Source organism: Lipotes vexillifer, unplaced genomic scaffold (genome assembly GCF_000442215.2).
Source record: "Lipotes vexillifer unplaced genomic scaffold, Lipotes_vexillifer_v1.1 scaffold570, whole genome shotgun sequence".
Classification (NCBI taxonomy): Eukaryota; Metazoa; Chordata; class Mammalia; order Artiodactyla; family Lipotidae; genus Lipotes; species Lipotes vexillifer.
The window spans coordinates 1,257,350-1,276,585 of record NW_006777801.1 but is presented as its reverse complement, the minus strand read 5'-3'; the positions used below and the strand labels follow the sequence as shown (position 1 = coordinate 1,276,585).

The 19,236-nt window shown below is 41.1% G+C and overlaps 1 protein-coding gene across 1 annotated transcript in view; it reads left to right on the top strand.

The window, feature by feature from the left end:
* Window positions 1-13,745, top strand: part of PROX1 (prospero homeobox 1) — a 49,558-nt gene extending 35,813 nt beyond the window's left edge. Inside the window, exon 5 of the mRNA XM_007451291.1 lies at window positions 12,974-13,745. Within this exon, the coding sequence (XP_007451353.1) occupies window positions 12,974-13,159 (186 nt within the window). The 3' untranslated portion in view covers window positions 13,160-13,745. The remainder of the gene's footprint in view (window positions 1-12,973) is intronic.
* The last annotated feature ends 5,491 nt before the right edge of the window (window positions 13,746-19,236 follow it).

Below are 19,236 nucleotides of genomic sequence, written 5' to 3'. Positions count from 1 at the left end.
GCATCATTTCCTGCTGACCCTAAACAGGAAAACAAGCAAACAGAAGAGCAAACAGGGAGTTCCCGTTAGAATTGGGACAAAGAGTCAGTGCAAAACTGGTTTTGAAAAGAGAAAGTGATTCCTCCTGCCCCAAGCTTGGCTATAAAGATGACAGCAGCCCGGAACCGCTCCGGGCTTCTGGAGTCATGGGTTCCAGATGAGAAGGGCAGCCACAAGATGACAGGGTAGCGTGGAAGGAGCCCCAGATTGGAGGGTCTGCCCCTGGCAACACCTGCCTCTGTGGGCTCCACTTTGTTCACCTGTAAAGTGATAAGATTCAAGACAGAGCTTTGTTCTAGCTCTGAAATTCTGCGATTCCAGAACAGAAGACATTATGCCTTCTCTACGTAAGTCCTGTGCAGGATGCAAAGCTTTAAGCGGTGACTGTGGAGGCCCTGGTAATACAGATGGCAACCAGGTGGGGCCACTTCCACCCTTGGGGTGCTGCTGTGTCTTAATTATCTCAGTAAAAATCTCCAGGGTGCCCAGTTTAGTGTTCTCCCAAGGCCCTCTTTGCAGATCTTTTAACAGTGCCCTTGGAGATGTGGCAACTCCCTTGCTGGGATTATAGAGGTGAATTTTTCAAATTCATAGACAATTTATTGGCATTATCTTTGCTGCTCACTTTGTTGTGGTGGCTAGGGCAGCCAAACAGTGAGGTCATTCATCCGAGAAGCCCTCATGCCTGTGGGTTTTCTTGGAGATGATATGGACCTGAACAAACTAACAGAGAGCCTGTATACCTGTCCCCACACACGTTCCACCGAGGCCACAACTCAGCCCAGACAATCGGCCTGTGTAATACGTATCAACTTCTGCAGAATATACAACACCTCCCCGCTTTCGAGACAGAATTAATTGTTTTAGATGTTATAACTACCGTCACTACTGGGCTTGGTTGGTAGTTTTTGTAAAAGCAACATCATCCTTCCCTTTAAGCGTGTCCCAAATGATAGTAATCAATCAGGAATGTCTTTTCCACTGGGATTTTGTATGTACAAGTTTGTGTTCGGGAGGTATCAAATCCTCACACAGGTCACTTGGATATGTTCTTTCTATCTTTCTTACGGTAATTGTACCCAACCTCTGTTTTTTCTTTTTTAAGGCTACCTTAACGGTGGAAAATAAAATCTGGTACTAAAAATGACTTTTAGTAAAAGGTAATATATTCACTGAGAACAGATATGGGGGTTTGAGTAGGGGTGAAGGAAGAGGCATGATCAGAAGCAGAAGTCGGCTGTGCTCTCAAGGCCACTGTACCTCCTTTAATACGGAGAGTATTTTTCAAAGATTTATCATCTTTTTTTTTTTTTTTTTGGCCGTGCTGCGCAGCTTGCGGGATCTTAGTTCCCCAACCAGGGATCGAACCCGTGCCCTCAGCAGCGAAAGCGTGGAGTCCTAACCACTGGACTGCCAGGGAATTCCCAGAGATTCATCATCTTAAATGACCTGAAGGTGTACAAAACAATTTGTATGTAATAGACTCCTGACCCTGCCTTTCAGCAGGGCCAGTCCCAGGTCTCGACAGCATCCTACGTCTTCCCACCGCAAACATTACCTCCAGACCCATGAGGTGTCGGTAGGGTTCTAGAGGACTTCCAAAGGCTCCCGGGGCCCTTCTGGAATCTGTTTCTCTGACTTTCCAAGCTATTTACCTTTCTTGAAAAAGGAATGTCAAAGCCCTTCACAAAACTCTTAGGTTGCTTTCGAAATACGGCTCATGCTTAGTTTTGCAAAGGGTAATCCTGGAGGAGAAACCCATAGAGTTCCCTAGAACACAAAGCAGAATTTTTCTGACTTTTTTTGCCTTTCATCCCAGTCCCTTCCCAAAACAACCCAGGTATTATTGGGGCTGCATCAGCTGTTGTCAGCAGAGAGGCGGTGTCTCCCGTGACCTGGTGCTCTCCAAAGCTCTGTTCATTTAGCATCGGTATCTCCCAGTGCCTTTTTTGGTGCTTACTCTGAGCAATGCTATTCTCATTGTCCTGCCTCAACCCCACTTCCTAGCAATTTCTCCCTAGGCTTCTCACTCACATTGCTCCATCCACATGAATAAAGGGCACACACTAGTTCTGACGTTAGCCTGGGCAAAGCTTAATTATCAAGGTAAACCTCTGCATCAAACAATCACGTAATGCATTCTCCAACGAAACAGGGGTAACTGCGGATTATCTGTGCCCCAGCTTCCTTCGTGCAATATTGGAGAGTTGATGCCATGTTGTTTTTGAATAGTCTCCCATCCAAGAAGGGCAGCAAGCTTGGCCCTATTTATCCTACTGCCTCACCCGGTAATGGTAGCAAAAGTTAAACTTCAAGCACTGTCAGCCTGTCTTGAACTCAGACGCGGTTGGCACATAATTCATGGGGTTGACTTGAAGGGAAGTTAGTTAAGGCTGCAGAGTGACTGGTATACTGCTTATTTTTCCCTCGAAGCTGATTCATTACCTGTGTCACGAAGGAGGGATAGATTCCTCCATGTAGTTCGTTTGAGTATTTGCTGGCAGGAAAGGTCCTAACGAAAAGCTCCCTGTCAAAGCAGGGCAAGACTGAGGTCCACCTGGTTCTTCGCATCTCTCTGTGTGGTCCATTAATTATTCCTGTAGACACGGCCAGCCTTACACGCATCTGAGGAGTGGCGTGACAATGTAGGTTGAATTCGGGTATGTTGATCCCAGCTACCCTTGCAGGAACCACTAGTGTGCTGACACAGGATTAGAGAAGAATGAAAGAGCATTAGGCCTTCAGAAAAGTGGTTAGCTCTTAAGTTTGGCTGAGAGCAGGGTTTGGCACACTCTGGCCTACAGGCCAGCTCTGGCACTGAATCTGTTTTTTATGACCCTTGTTAAGAAGGGTTTTTATATTTGTAAAGCAATGTGAAAAAGAAGAATATGCAGCAGAGACCAAATGTAGTCCACAAAGCCTATGTATTTACTGTCCAGCCCTTTATAGAAAAAGTTTGCCGACCCCTGGCTGAGGCTTTTTCTCTCTTTGGTAGAACATGAACTCTCTGAGATCCTTTCTAGTTCTGAAGTTCCAAAACTATGCTTCTTTGATGCAGTAGTCTCGGTCCGATCTTATCCGAACAGCCTACCAGATGTGTCATTCCAGCAGAGAGCTCACCCTTGTTTTTAAGATGGGAGAGTATCTCTGTAGTCTCTTGGGGGTGGAGGGATGGGAGAAAATATGAGATTTTAGTTTTTGATGACCTTTCTATGATTTTGTTTTTGTTTTATTTTGATTGATGCTCATTTAAACTTGGAGTCATGTGTTGAGACGTGTTTGGGAGATAAGGAAAATTTAACTCATTACAACGAATGACATGACAACTATTGCATTTCCTAATACATGCAACACCAAGACCTCCAAGCATGAGCAAACCAACTAGCCACTTTAGGCATGTTTGGTGAACCAGATTTCAGCGGCACAAAATAATTTTGACAGCCGCATAGAGTTTATTATAAAGACACTCGTCATTCCATTCCCAGCAAGCTAGTATTTCCTTTCCTGGGGCTGTGGGAGAGACATGGTTATTTATCTTGGTATCTATAGGCAAAGTTGCCAGTGGGATGTTTACACAGTTTAAAATGTGTACACAAATTATTAACAGGTAGCATCGATGTAAAGACAGTCTTTTTTATTACCTAAAGTCACAGTTTTTCCAAATGCTCAATCCCAACACATTTTATCAATGTGTATGTTATCAACATCTGAAACGTATAGGAATTTTATTGTGAATTCTGTATTTTGTGAATACCCACTCTTAAAAGGTAAAAGATTCAAATTCAGATGAGGAAACAAAGAAACTCCTCAGGGCAGCCTTGGCCCTTCCTTCGTGCTGTTGAGAGAAGTCCACGTGAGGGGTGATGGCCAGGCCCATACGGCTACACCGCAGACCAGAGTCCACTGCCTGGCATCCTTTGCCATGGCGTTCCACTGTCCAGTCAAGGTAGATCCTTAACCTCCCTCCTTGCAGTTCCCATGTGACTATTCGTTCTTTTTATTACATTCCCTCCAACGGACTGTTTGCACCATGTCCTAGCGGGGCGCCACTTTGCCGGCATTTATAAGAGCTGGTGTGGCATCGGGATGGCAGGCAATTTCACTTGGAAGTGTATTCCCACAAGCTCAGTGCAGGTCCCTGCTGTGGCCACAGACAAGAGACAGGCTTTCCTTTTGCCACTTTTCCTAACTATCCCTGCAGTTCTTGCAGTCTGGCTGAGAGAAACCTTGAGGCTGTTGCATGGGTCTCGCCCACTCAGGGTCCTTCCCTGGCCCTTCCCCAGGTTGGCCTCCCCGCCCCCAGCTCCTCCCTTGCATATTAATATGACACTGCATGGTGCTCACAGAACGGAGCAGCTTCCACCAGCTGAAACCTCTGATCCCAAACCCACTAGAGAGTTTGGCTTTGGGATTTTGGCAAGAAAGCCTGTTGCCCATCAGGTCAGCATGAATAAAGATTTCTTTCTTCCTTTCCTTTTTTAAAGTCAAGCATCAACCGACACTGCCCCCAGAGCTCTTTTTCTCAAGACAATTTAACCCCTTCTCCCAAGAACATTTATTTTCTATTCTGAATGCGCGCATTATTTTGTTTTTCTCTTTTCCTGTGAGACAACCAAGAAATCTACCCTATGTAAAATTTGAAAGCCAGATCAATTCTAAACCATCTTATCACTTTTAAAGTATGTTTATCCAGCTTTGTAGGAAGAATGAGCAGACTGTTTGAAGGCCACATACTTTTCAAACCTTGGTTGCAACACGTTTGCCCCGTTTTGAAACTGTCTTTATCAGGCCGAGAAAACGAAAATCTATTTGACAAAGTGGCACTCTGGCCAGTTTATCTTGCAATATGGCTTTAGTTCACTGAGTCTATTGATTTCCTTAAATTAATGTTTACAGAATGCTACTGAATTTTGCTCAACAGAACATTGTTCTTTTGAAGGTTTACAAAAAATTGATACAGACTGTTACTGCCATGTGTTCCTTTGCTTAGACGGAGGAAACATGGCGGGGGGGGGGGGGTTTTCTTTTTTCGTTGTTTTGTTTTAAGGATAGCCTTGAACTCTAGCCACTTCCTATAAGCATTTAGCCTTCACATTTTTAAGTAGCAAAACATGCAAGTAGGAGGTGAGCCCACTCATAGGCCTAAAATTGTGTGGGCATCACACTAACCTAATCCTGTAAGGTCCCTGAAAGCTGACGCCACCTGGAGCATCAGAGTCAAAGAGACTTTAGTCTGAAGCCCAGTTGTGGCTGCAGAATCTTCCTAGGCCTCATTCGGTGTAGCGTCTGCAAGCAGTTTTGTAGCCAGTGCCCCCTGAATAATTCCAGTCCTTTGAAACAGAGGTGCGAGCATCCTATTAAATGTTAAACGCCATGTAGCCATTTGGTAGGAACTCTTAAATATAACACCTTGCTCTTTGACTGTGGTGCTCAGTGCCTAATACACAAAACCTAGTCTCTAGAGTTGATTTTAAAATTGGCCTTTCCAGGGAAGCTTATGTGGCCGTTCAGCCCCTGACAGGATTCTAGTCACAATCATGAAATGACTGAAATAAAACTTGGGAAACACAAAGCAACTTTTCTCAATGTGTTGACTCGGCCAATAACATCAGCCACATGAACCTCCTCAAAGCATCTCTCAAGACACTGCTTTGCATACACTTAATAAATCACAGTGAAATGTCTCCTAGGAAGTGGATGGACTCCTCCTTAAGGTTCTAACCACCACCTTACATTTGGATACTATTTTACACTTTGCCAAGCACATTCGTGCTTGTTTTCCCATCCAGTCCTTCCCCATAATGAGAGGGCATTGGAACACAATCCCACCATCCCCTGCACCCTTTCTGCCCTTCTGAAGGGCCAGCTAGTCCCCGGCTGTACACGCAGGATAAATGCATGTGTGACTGCTAAGGGAGACCCCCTAGTCACAGCATCTTGTCACCATCTTTCATAGCTCCGCGATTCCCCTCTTGCACCTCTGGCAGGAGAATTCAGTGAGAGTGAGACAGCGGAGAGGAACAGCAATAACGTATCTGTCCTTCCCTTTCTGTCTGATAATCTCAATGAGGAGTTACTAAAGCATCTGAGTTTATCCATTTAAGTCCACTCTGTCTGCAGTCTAAGTCCCCAGTTTGTGCCACTGCCGTCAGGAGATATGTCTCTCCTTGATCAATATTTACTTAACAAACATCAGGGATGGGAGAGTTTGTTTAGAGGAATCACGTGCATACTAGGGTGAATGAATGCTCGGGAAAGCACTTCATCTTTGTCTCCTTTCCTAGCATCTTGACGTTTGTGTGTGTGCACATGCACGCAGCCGCGTACAGATGCGCTTTTTTCTTTTTAACTTCTCCAAAGACACTTAGAAGTTGTCTAGAAAAATGCCTCACTGTACACGGTTAGTACATGATTTATCCCTTAAGAGAACTCACGACGTCAATTCAGTTTCAAAACTCCTGGCCCAGAGTTTGCTTTTCCTTTCGTGCTCCAGTACAGGTTAAACATTTTGGAAAGGCTCTTAGGATGAATTAGATGCACAAGCATCTTCCTTTGACCCCTTTCAGATGAGTGGGAAGGGAAGAAAATGCAGATGGAAACAGTAAAAGCGATTTGATAGGGCAACTCTAACTATATACTACTGATGGCATTACATCTTTTTTTAGAAAGCCCAAGGAGAAAAGTAGCTGTCGAGATTTTCAAAGCCTCTTACCCGGTTTTCGGAATCAGGCGTGTTTAACTCTAATAATAAATACAAACACCACAGTGTTGAAGTTTAGAGATCGCTGTTCTTTCAACTTCACTCAAACAATTGCTTGAAGGCTCAAGTCAGTGCCTTCAATGCAGTTGACTTGGAGGCATCTGGGTCTAGTTTGAGGGGTTTTGTTTCTGTGTGAGTAGAGGCCGGGGCGGGGGACTGTGGGAGTTATTTATTTATTTGATTTTGTGAATCGGAGTTGTAAAAGCCATCTGAAATTTTCATGCAGAATTGTCTGAGAAGCCCGTTTCTGTTTTATTTACTGCACAGTAGACCAGCCACAGCGGATTAGCTCTACAATACCCGTAACAAAAGCCCAACAGCTGATGCATGTGATGTTAGGAGGTGACAAAACAGTTAAAGTATGCTGCTGGCTACAGGCAAGCAGTCAGCAGATGCAGACAAAAGGGTTTGTGACAAGAATAACTCTCTCTCCAAGGCGAGCAGTGAAGAGTATCCAAAATACCAGTACCCTTTTCTCCTTGACATGGTCTTCTTACAGTCAGCATTTTATTGCCCTTTTATAGTATTTTTTTTTTTTTAATGGAGGAGGATGAAGAAAGAAAACCCACACGCAAACTAACTCACCAAAATACTAGCCAGGATTTTACTTTCCCATCAGTTAGCCACTTCTGCCCATATATATGTTTTCTTTTCCATTTCCCCACTGAAGTCTGAAAAAAAAAAAAAAAAGTTTAAAAGATGATCTCTCTTGATGAGATCGTAATCTACTGATTGATTCGCTTGATAAGCCATTTGAGCCATTGGTTATTGGGGAGGGGCCAGGGAGTGAGGTCAATGCCTGGTTTGTTTTCTGTCCACTTCAGCAAAGATCATTCCACTGATGAAATTCGGCCAGTGGACCAGTTTTTAAGGGGGATGGAGGATGGAAAGGTATCCACGGGGAGCTGTGAAAGGGGCAGGGTTTAGGTCCCCTGCAAGAGGCTGATGGATAAGCCTATGGACGTTTCAGAGGTGTGAAAAATCAGCTTCTCTATCTCCAGAAAATAGGAGAGGCTGTCTTCTTTTTAACCTTTGTAATTCCCCTTCTATTCTCTGTGACATTCATTCAGCTGCCAAGAGCGTTTGGCAAGGTTTGGGCCAGTGAGCACACTTCCAGTGACCGCTAACCTTGGTATGTCCTGACACTTATGATGAGTGTCTGCGGGACACAGAAGGCAGGCAGCCTGCTATGTCAGGCTTTTATTATGTACTGCAGAGGCTAGGGACAGTCAGTTTAATAAAGCAAATCATCCTTGAAGGTAAAGCAACTGGGAAGAGCAGGAGGAAGACGGGGGCAAAATGTGTCTTTGCCACTCATTCTGATTAAAAAAAAAAAAAAGAACAGCAAAACCACCACTCACCCAACACACCGTGCGTGCGCGCGCCTGCGCGCACATATGGGCAACTCAGGCACGGGCTGACAGACTGGAAAACATCCTCCCATTTCTCCCGTTTCATCTAAGCCCACAGGGCCCTCATGTGCTCTGAGGAGACTCAAGTGCAAACAATTGTGGTGAAATGGGAGGATGCCGATAGCCAACCCCCTGGAAATATATGAGAGCATTCAGGTGCCTCCCCGCAGTGATATTCTCCTCCGTATACCAGGGCAAGGAGAGGCAAGACCATTTGGGGTGAGGCTCCTGTATTGGGATGCCTTTTATCAAAGCAAAGTTTCCACCCTCCTCTCCTGAAGAGCACTCAGCACAGCAGCTCCCACAATAGCCTCAGAGCCCCAGCCAGAGACTTTGGAAGCCTTTTGTTTTTCCCCTGTGGCACGTCCAAAGGCATGGCCTTCCCTCCCCCTCCCAGCGGCCTGCATTGTCTTGCATTCCAGGGACTTGATTGACTGTTGCCACCTGATGCTGAGGAGATAACTCTAGGGTTCATTCTGCAGATTGTTGGGTTCTATTAAAAGAAACCTAGATAAGGGATTACTTGTCACTAAGGGATTTTCTGCAGATGTTTATTAGTGATTGGAAATCCATTAGGTGTGAAGAGGCACTGAAAAAATATGGGCAACACCATTCTCATAACCCTGAATTCGAAGATACCCCCCAAAAAAACATCTGAAAGGCCCCCCCCCCCCCACCGCCCCTTACTCTGTTAAATGGAGTTGGGAAAACTTTTCTGGCGAGAGGTAAGGGTCTCCTTTTCATGGGTGATGGTTCTACCTGTGGATGGGATTCCTTGGCACTCAGCTCAGTTGCTACACATCAGTTTACCTCTCTGGAGCCACCAAAAAAAGACTAATTGCTCTAGTACTAGAGGATCTCATTATAACTTTCTTTTACCTGGCCCAATCCACTGCATGAGTATTGCCTCAAAGTAAGCAAGAAATTAGCAAACCATTTGCAAAGAATTCATCCCTTCCCAAACATAAACCAATAACCGTAGTCTCCTCTTGGGAACGTTTTGTGTCATTTGCACTTATTTTGAAGTTACTAGCTCTTCCGTGCTTTTCCTAAACCACAGATCCACAGCTTGTCAAGGTTTTGATGCCTCTTATAAGTAGGAACTTGCATTAAAAAGGAGCCAGCATGGTTTAATGGAAAGACACCTGGATAAGTTGTTTCACATGAGTCTCTTCATCTCATAATTTCTTCATCTCATAGAATCTGTTTCTTCATCTATAAAATGAGGTCTGAGATCTATTTCAGGTCTTTAAATTCTGTTTTCTATCCTTACTTTAAAATTCCTTTTTCTTTTTTTTAAAGTATTTAGGGAGAAGGTAAGTGTGACTCTAGCGCAGTGTAGAACAAAGCAGAAGGGCAGGGTCTCATTATGAACCGTTTATCAAAGATGATGCGAAAAGAACTGTGAAGCATGGTGAGGGATACGCAGAATAGAAGCCAGGACTTCCTCTCTAAAGACATCTTATGATAAATTCATTACAACTAGAAATAAGTAGGTGAAAAGTTAAACAACATCAAGACACAAATACAAAAGATGTTAAAGGACGGCCCAAGATTACTGCCAAAAGAAACGAATGTTTAAAACAGGATAAGACCCACTAAAAATCCGTAACCAGCATGGCGAATGATAAGGAATAACAGGGTGGAGGCTGCACGCTCCCCCAAAGAAATTACTTTGAGTTGTTCTCAGGCAAACCCTAGAACTATGCTTCTTCCCTCCTCCAGGGCTGATGCTGTTCTGGTTGCACCTCCCTCCTCTGACTGTCTTAAACATCAGTCCTGCTCCCTTGGCCCCCGGCTCCCCAGATCTCTTGGGGGTCCTTGGAGTGGGTGGGACTTCATCTGGAGCCGCTGCCATACCCTCTGTCCCTGCAGCTCTCCACCAGGCCAGGCCGCATCCCCGAGTGTTCAAGGAACATAGATCTTCATTGTGGATCTGTTGCTAATGGCCAGGAAAACCACTCTGACGATGTTTCTGTAGCATTTGGCTAACAGCTCCCAAACCTAGTAGTTAAGAGTGGGTAGTTGCACTGCATAACTGTTCTCCAGCCAGAATCCCTCTCTCAGTAATGCCCATTTGATGAAATGTGAAGGATCATCTTTGGGGAAGAGGGAGGAGTACTCAAAAAGGCTACTTAATGACTTTTTGTTTTGTTTTGTTTTGCGGTACGCGGGCCTCTCACTGTTGTGGCCTCTCCCGTTGCGGAGCACAGGCTCCGGACGCGCAGGCTCAGCGGCCATGGCTCACGGGCCCAGCCGCTCCGCGGCACGTGGGATCTTCCCGGACCGGGGCACGAACCCGTGTCCCCTGCATCGGCAGGCGGACTCTCAACCACTGCGCCACCAGGGAAGGCCGTTTTTTTAATTTCTTTTTATTTATTTTGTTTGACTTTTTATTTAGTATAAGGTGACTAGAAGGGGTGATTGCTCTTCCAGGCCCTTCCCATCCCACAAATACTCATGTATGTGCAGGAGGTTGGGGGAGAAAATCATCAAAGTTCAGTTGAAAATACAGATGAATTCTCAGCTAGGAATGGCCTTTGGGGTATAGGGGTTTGCACATCCATGGGGGACAGGGTGATGTTTCCATGATTTTCCAGGCAGTGGTGGGGACTGTGTCCTAAGAAACTAACCAATATCTTTGGGAGGGGCTTCTCAAACTTTTCACTTTTTCTAGATTCTGATCAGCCCCAGATGGGGGTCCTTTTTTTCTGGGGTGTTATTAGGTTTCCTTCAAAGGACAAGTGACTTGCCATGGGATGCACTGAACTTCTTTGTCCAACTCCAAATATGTAAGACAGGGATGTCTGGTATCTTTCTCGTTTTCTCTAACAGTTACTATCATTATAAAAAGGTCCACTGCACAAATTGAGAAAAGGCGTGGAGAAAGGGATCAAATGTGTTCAAAATGACAATCCCTCCCTTTTACTTTGGCGAGGGGCAAGTGTGAACAAAGATGAAAATATATACCTCTTGTATATGTGTAGACAGATCTGTCTACACATATAACTGCAGTGCATTTTACTTCCTCATATGTCTGCACTTACTGTAAAAATAAAACATTATTAATGTGTAAGTACCCCACTAAAAGAAATCTACAGAGTGTCAGTGTGTATTTGGAAAATTATGAGTACATGGAATGATTCTGTGAATCCATTTCCTTGTTGTGGGGAAAGATAGGCCATGCTTTACCATGTAACTTACAAAGAATACTGAATAAGTACATCAATAGCTATTCCTTTCCCTAGACAAGAGGTTAGACTATTAAATAAACAACTATTAACAGATAATTAATAAACACACAAAAAACACCCACATATATACTCACTGCTCTGGGAGAAAAGGATTAACAGGGATTCTGAAAAGAATATTTGAAGAATGTTTATCTTAGAGTACAATGACTTTGAACGATTCCCTTAATCTCTCTGAGCCTCCATCTTCTCACTGTAAAATGGGGTTAATAATCACAGAGATGTTGGGGGAACTGAATGACATAATTCACATTCAGTACATAACACAGTGCCTGACACATAATAAGCAGTCCAAAAATGTGGGGTTTTATTATTGCTATCAGCTGCATAAATCACTCTCTCATGGAGCAGTTCTAATCTCAAGGTAAAGTATTTTCCAATGTAGAATTTTAAGATTCAGTACAAATTTTGTATTTTGGGACTCAGTGTTAGTATCATTATCTTACTCTTTTTTTGTACATAGAGGACAGGCATACGTCAGAGATATTGCAGGTTCCGTTCCAGACTACCGCAATAAAGCAGATGTCGCGATAAAGCGAGTCACATAAATATTTTGACTTTCCAGTGCATATAAAAGTTATGTTTATACTCTATTGTAGTCTGTCAAGTGTGCAATAGCGTTATGTCTTAAAAAGTACATACCTTAATTAAAAATACTTAATTGCTAAAAATGCTAACCGTTATCTGAGCCTTGAGGTGCATCTTTTCGCAATAGTAACATCAAAGAGCACTGATCACAGAAAACCATGACAAATATAATATTAACGAAAAAGTTTGAAATATCTCGAGAATTACCAAAACGTGACACAGAGACATGAAGTGAGCAGATACTGTTAGAAAAATGGCGCCAATAGACTTGCTCCACACAGGGCTGCCACAAACCTGCAATTTGTAAAAAACACACTATCTGTGAAGCACAATAAAGTGAAGCAAAGCGCAACAAAGCAAGGTATGCCTGTACTTTATAGTGCAGATGATTTTAATATACAATTTAACATCTGGGTCAACAATCCTCTGATACAAGCAGGAAACTAAGATTTTTGCTATCTTCATCTATAGTGTGGGTTTAGTTTAGTTTATATCAAAGGCCAATTATTATTCTACTTTTGAGAACACATTTTGTTTTCATAATGGAAATATGATTCAAATTCTGAACGATTAGGTGGCGACTTGCTTCTGGAATACACCTATTTAATGAAGTGAGGAATGCCAACAGTATGTCCCCTTTCTTCTACTCAGATATTCACAATGGAATCCCAGTTTTTCAGTAGTTCTGCATGTATCCTTTGCACAAGTCTTTTTCTAAAACTCTATAAAGCTGTCAACCCCACATTACAATGCTACTATATATAACGACTTTACATAAGAGAATAGAGGCCGGCCATTTTTAGAAAATGCAGGTGCCATGTAAGCCCCTTTCTGAAAGAAAGAACTTAGCTCAATTTCCTTTGAAGAACTGGAGACTTGAAACTGAAAACTTTATTAATGCCGTTGTCTCCTTGTATCAGCAGGTTCCAGAGAGATTCCTGGAAGTTGCGCAGATCACATTACGGGAGTTTTTCAATGCCATTATCGCAGGCAAAGATGTTGATCCTTCCTGGAAGAAGGCTATATACAAGGTCATCTGCAAGCTGGATAGTGAAGTCCCTGAGATTTTCAAATCCCCAAACTGCCTACAGGAGCTGCTTCATGAGTAGAAATTTCAACAACTCTTTTCGAATGTATGAATAGTAGCAGTCCCCTTTGGATGTCCAAGTTATCCGTGTCTAGATTTTGATTTCATATATATGTGTATGGGAGGCATGGATGTGTTACAGAATCAGCTGGTAAATCCCTCCTCATCATCTTTCTCTCATTTTCTTCTGTTTTCCATTTGCAAGGGGATGGTTCTTTTCCTTCCGCCTTTAGTCTACTTTTGCCCAAGGCCCTTAACATTTGGAGACTTAAAATAGGGTTAATTTTCAGGGAAAAAGAATGTTGACGTGTGTAAAGTCTATATTAGCAAGGAAGGGCATTTTTAAAAGATGCTTCTGCTGGATTGATGGTTTATTGCGCATGGCGGTTGGCAGAGGGAGACCCGTGACACAGCACTACTCTGTAGTCAGTGATGTGTCTCTTGTTTTTACTGCTTGAGAAGGTCGGAAAACTCAATGAAACCACTTGATAAACTTAAATATTTTGTTTGGTTTGAACTCAGTAAGTCGCTTTTTATCACACATTTAAAAATAATGCCAGTGGCAGATGAACAACTCACTTTTCAAAAGTACCCCAAAAGGCCAGATTTTAAAAAGAAACATAATCACTAACCATCAAGTCTTTCCTAAGAGAAATGGCAAACACCACAAGCTAGTACCATTTTCTTTGGAGGCAAAGCAGTTTTGTACAAAACTAACTCTTCCAAAATGAGACTGGAAATTCATGTGATTTCTAGTCACCTCTCGAAATTTTGCAATGGGTTCTTCTTGGTAATAACTAGTTATCTATTGTTCTTCATACAGTAAAACCCCTATAACGTGTTATCATTTTCTATTTATCTTGCTTCAGATACTAAAAGGCACATAAGTTTCGAATTTATTCTTTGCTCAACTTTGTTTATGTGGTTTAAAAGAATTATCATTTCTGTTTAATATTTAACACTTTTTTTTTCAAAAAACACTATTTTCTGAATTCCTTTCTATGGTAAGGAATAAAGGACATCCCAACTTGACCATAAAATTCCTGCCTACACTAGAAGTTGGTTAACAGCTGCTAGCTGACGCGATCTTCCCCTCCTGAGAGGAGTACATATGAGAATGACCTATTTTCCTATACATTTCCACTCTACCCTGATGGATATTCAAAGTGGTGACGGTCTAATTTTTAAGTGTTTCTTCATTTTAGGTACAGCGTTTTAAAGAAATTGATACAGTCTCTTCTAATTCAGAAGCTAGTAATTGACCAAAACGTGAAGAGTGTATAGAATAGGAGAGTTTGGGAGTTAACCCAAAAGACACAATTTCAGCACACATAAGAAAGCTAGCTGCTATTTCGTGCTTTCTTCAATGGTTCTCCTCTTTTTTCTTTTTCTTTTTTCCAGTTTTTCAAAGGTGTACAAAGTCCCATACTTGCTTTTAAAAAGCCGTATGGCATTCACACTTGTTTTCTTAGATGGGTTTTGTGTGCAGATGCAGTAAGAATTCCTTTTTTATTCTAATAGTGTTTTCCAGAACCCTCCCTCCCCTTTGGTAACTTGATCTACATCTCCTAAAGTGACAAAGTAAAAAACAAAACAAAACAAAACAAAACTGGTATTTAGATCGTATACAACATAAATATCGTTTTTTCCTTGATTTTTATAAAAATTACATTTGACTTTGGAGACTGCAGGTTGACCCATGTAACTAGGTGACCCAATCGCCGTAATTTAACATCATTTATAAATTCTGCTGATGGACAGGAATGTATGAAGGCAATTATTGTCAGCACAAAGCCTTAAAACCTGCTGACTTTAAGGCAAACGGCGCGGTCCTATGATGCCTGCGTCATTCAGGAGACATGGCCTCTTGCGGTGTGGACAGAGTGCAGTGGCCCGGGCTGGAACACCCTGGGCCTCACTCTGTACCCACAGCCAGACACATCGCCCAGCTCGCAGGCTCCTACACAGAGCCAGCACAGCCAATTTGTTCTTGTTCCGGCTTGTTTGGGAAAAAAAAAAAAAAAAAGTGTTCGGATAATCATCACATTGGAATAAAATGAAAACCAAACTTCCGATCACTCTTTCGCCTTGCTTCACGCCCAAGAGTATGACATTCATTGTTCACATCAGTATAGAACTGGGTCTTTGCTGTTCCCGTGTAATTCACATCACCATTGTGTTGCCATTTGCAAGGTAAAAGGCAAAACCGTAATGTCTTCACCTATAAAGATAGATTGCTAGTATCTTCCTGATCTGGGGCAAATTCAGTATTGATTCCAGACGTATTTGAATTTTTAGTATTATTCTCCCCGGCCTTTCTAATTGAAATAGACAAATTAAGCAAAAACATGTGTTCACAACCAAATGTTGATGCACTTATCTACAATAATATCCTCTCAATGTTCACTGAGGCATAGAAATTGTTTCAGAGTAGAAATTGCAGCTGCGAGGAGAAACTCACCTCATTGTCCTGGAAACAGAACTCAATCATTTTGCTTTTAGGTGATTCTTTTCTCTTTCACCATCATAAAATCTTGTGCCTCCCAGTGCATTGGAAAATGACAAAATCCTATCTCTCAAAACTCCTATTTAACAAGTTTTCTTTAAATCACCATCTTTCCAATCTTAGCTCAACTCTCACCAAGTAAAAATTGGCGACTTGGGAGAAAGTTCACTTTCTCTGGTGGGAGGGTGAAGGATTAGGGACAGTTTACATAGGGAAAGTCTAAAGTCCATGTTGAAATACCACATTTCCACTTATTTTCTGCTAACCCTAAATTATTTTTGCATCTACACTTGAGGTTATAGTCCGTGCCTAGACCTAAATGCACCAGCGGGGGGATTTTTTAAAAATCCTTCAAAATTCCAGTTTTTTCCCACAAGTACAATTGTTCTTGTGCCTTCTGTGGCTTTCGATTTCATCTTTTTGACTTTATTTCCAATTACTACAGCTGCAATAAACACTAGATTTTTTTTCTGGCTGTTTGACATAACGTTGATAGCTATGCATATTTTGTGTCTTTTTAAAACAAAGCAGGAGAATACGTTTTTGAAGAAGAGAATTTTTAGAACAGTTTGATACCGCAAATTATTTTTTCCTCAATTGTTTGAGCAGCATTCGAGTTTTGAAAATTCTTGTAGAAGCCAATTTTTTGTAACTGTGGTGCAAATCTTGTGTTTTCTTAGCCTAATGAAAAGTAGTATAGAAGCAATATTTCATACCATGTGCTATATATGTGTGTGCAGATGTGTGACATAACAACACATACACACATATACACACATGTAAAAATATACATATATATATGCGTGTGAAGTGGAAAGCTTACCTTTTCCTATCTAGATTTAAGGACCTATTTTAGGCATTTGTTATGTTTTGTGAAAAGAATGTTCTATTTGCAACAAGAAAACATTTAATTCTTACTGTATCTCTGGCTGTTTAATGAGGACATTTCACTTTAAATGGTAAAACAACGTGGAAGATGGTAGAATGTAGTAATTATTTAAGGAAATGTTCACCCACATATTCCTGAAGTTTGCTTTGTGCCTCCAAGTATTATTTCATTAAAGTGTTTTATGTTTGCAGAATCTCTGTTGCTGTGCTAGGGATGTGGGTGAATATCATTTTTAAAAATTTCAAAAACAACAAAAAAAAGCAAAACAAAAACACTAAAGCAAGAGGGGAACTTTTATAAAGCAATGTAAATATTTAACCTCATGGCTGTTGTTACGTAAGACATGAGATTTTAATAAATAACTACATTCTCACAACATCTGTTGAATTTATTAGGAACACTTCAGTGACTGTATAGACAGTTGAAAGCATTCTTGAAAATCCTGCTCTCTACTTTTAAAAGATAACAGTCTCTTTCATCAGATGTCAAGGGCAAGGGTAATGCAGTTTCTGTAAATTTATGAAATTTCTTTTCTATGTACATGAAGACATTTAGTACATAACCTCCCTCCCCCCCCAACACACACATACATGCATACACATACAGGTTAATGTTAAGTCATAAAGCTAAATATCTGGGGGCTTTAAAAATAAGATGTCCCCCAGAAGCAATCATAAATTCATCAAAGAAAAAGTGGTTTACAGACTCCCCTGAAAGAAGCAGTGTACATGTGAGGACAGAGCAGAATCTCTTTGCCATGTATATTATAGAATCTTCATTGGTGTGAATAGTACAAATGTTTCGTTCTGGTACAAACTCTGTGTTTGCAAATTACAAGAAGCATTGTTTTCAAAAAGCTCCCCTTAAAAGGAACGTAACTGGTTTCTGTGAGTAAAGCAGTTACTGTATTGCACTTACATGTGATGTTGAAGGAAATGCAGTTTTGTTTTCTGTAGATCTGTTGGTTGTAAACCATCCATAAGACTAAAGCTAAAATGCTCATATTCCGAGCTGGGATCAAAACTGGTATTTAACCTTTGCATCTTCTTATAATCATCCTTCTAAGAATATAACGGAATCTGGAAGCATCTGGACTTTGAGTCTTTTCAACTGAGCCCTCTCTCAAACCTGACACCCCCGAAAATGCACAGACATGAACAGAAAAGGCAAACAGACTGGCCCGCTTTTGTGAAAATGGCTTCATTCTTTATTTTTTAAATATTCACATATTCTCCATAGGTGGGAAAAGCAGTTTAAAATTGTATATTACCACTTCAAAATTAGAATTAGAAAAGCAAATGTATTTGGGGTTGGTTTCAGCAATACCCAGAGAAATCAAAGGTCCTGGCTTCCCCCAATATTGTCCCAGCCATTTCTCATATGTATATAGTATAAACCGTGACAAAACACTGCCTTTATATTATTTAGCAATATGTTGTAAATAGCATTATTAAGCTCTTTTTTTTTGTAATAAAGACCCTTTGATTTGAATATAGTACAATAACTGAACTGATAAAGTCAATTTTTGATTTTTTTTTTTAGCTAGAGGCAATTTCAATTGTGGATTTTTGTTGTTGTCTATTGTTCTGAAGACTTTGCATAATTTATTGGTTTAATTTATCCTAATTTATTTGATGAAGGTGTACAATTTTGTATTACCAAGGATGTACTGTAATATTAATTGATATGATAAAAAAACAATGAGACTCCCTGTCCATATTAAAAAGTAAATAAAAAGGTGCAGTAGACAATTGATTTTAAAGTAAAAGTAAAAAGTTTAGTTTGGCAGCTACTAAATTTTAAAACAGGAAAAAAAAATAGTTGTGGGGGGAAGGGTGGGAAGGGGGTTTTACTTTGTGTGTTTAAGCTTTTGTATACTCTCCAAACTTTTACCTTTTGCTTTGTACCACTTAAAGGATACAGTAGTCCAATTGCCTTGTGTGCCTTCCATCTTCTCTTAAACTGAATGTATGTGCAGTATATATGCAAGCTTGTGCAAAATAAAATATACATTACAAGCTCAGTGCCGTTTGATTTTTTTTAAACATGTGACATTTAATGTTTGGACCTGTGTCCAGTTGTAGGACAGCAGGCTCGTTGTGACTGTAATATCAGTGATGGAGTTTTCCTTTCTCTCCCCACACTTGGCACTTTATTTAATTAATTTATTTATTTTTGGCCACGCAGCTTGCAGGATCTTAGTTCCCCAACCATGGATTGAACCCATGCCCTTGGCAGTGAAAGCACAGAGTCCTAACCACTGAACCGCCAGGGAATTCCCCGGAGTTTTCTTTTTATTGCAATTCTTAATTATGTTGATACAAACCTAGGATCGATGCATGCAACTCCTAGAAATGATCGTTTTATTTCAGACGTTTGTAGTAAATGGCTAGATTTCTGTCTGAAAACTCTTCTCACAGATTTAACTTTAGCCCTCAAAATTTAAAAACAACAAACATTTTGGTTCAAAACAATGTTGTGAGCTAAATTCAGTTCAACGATTGCTAATGTCTCACGATTTAAAGAACAAGGAAAGATGTTCCCCAAAATCACAGAATGGTAAATATATTATTTGAAATATGGGGAGTGAGAGCATGTATTGTTTCTACTTGGTTGAACTCAGAACTAAGTCCTAATGTAAATTCAAAACCTTTCTAAAGTGTTCCTTTAGACATGACTGGCAGCGTGTTTCATACTAAGAACA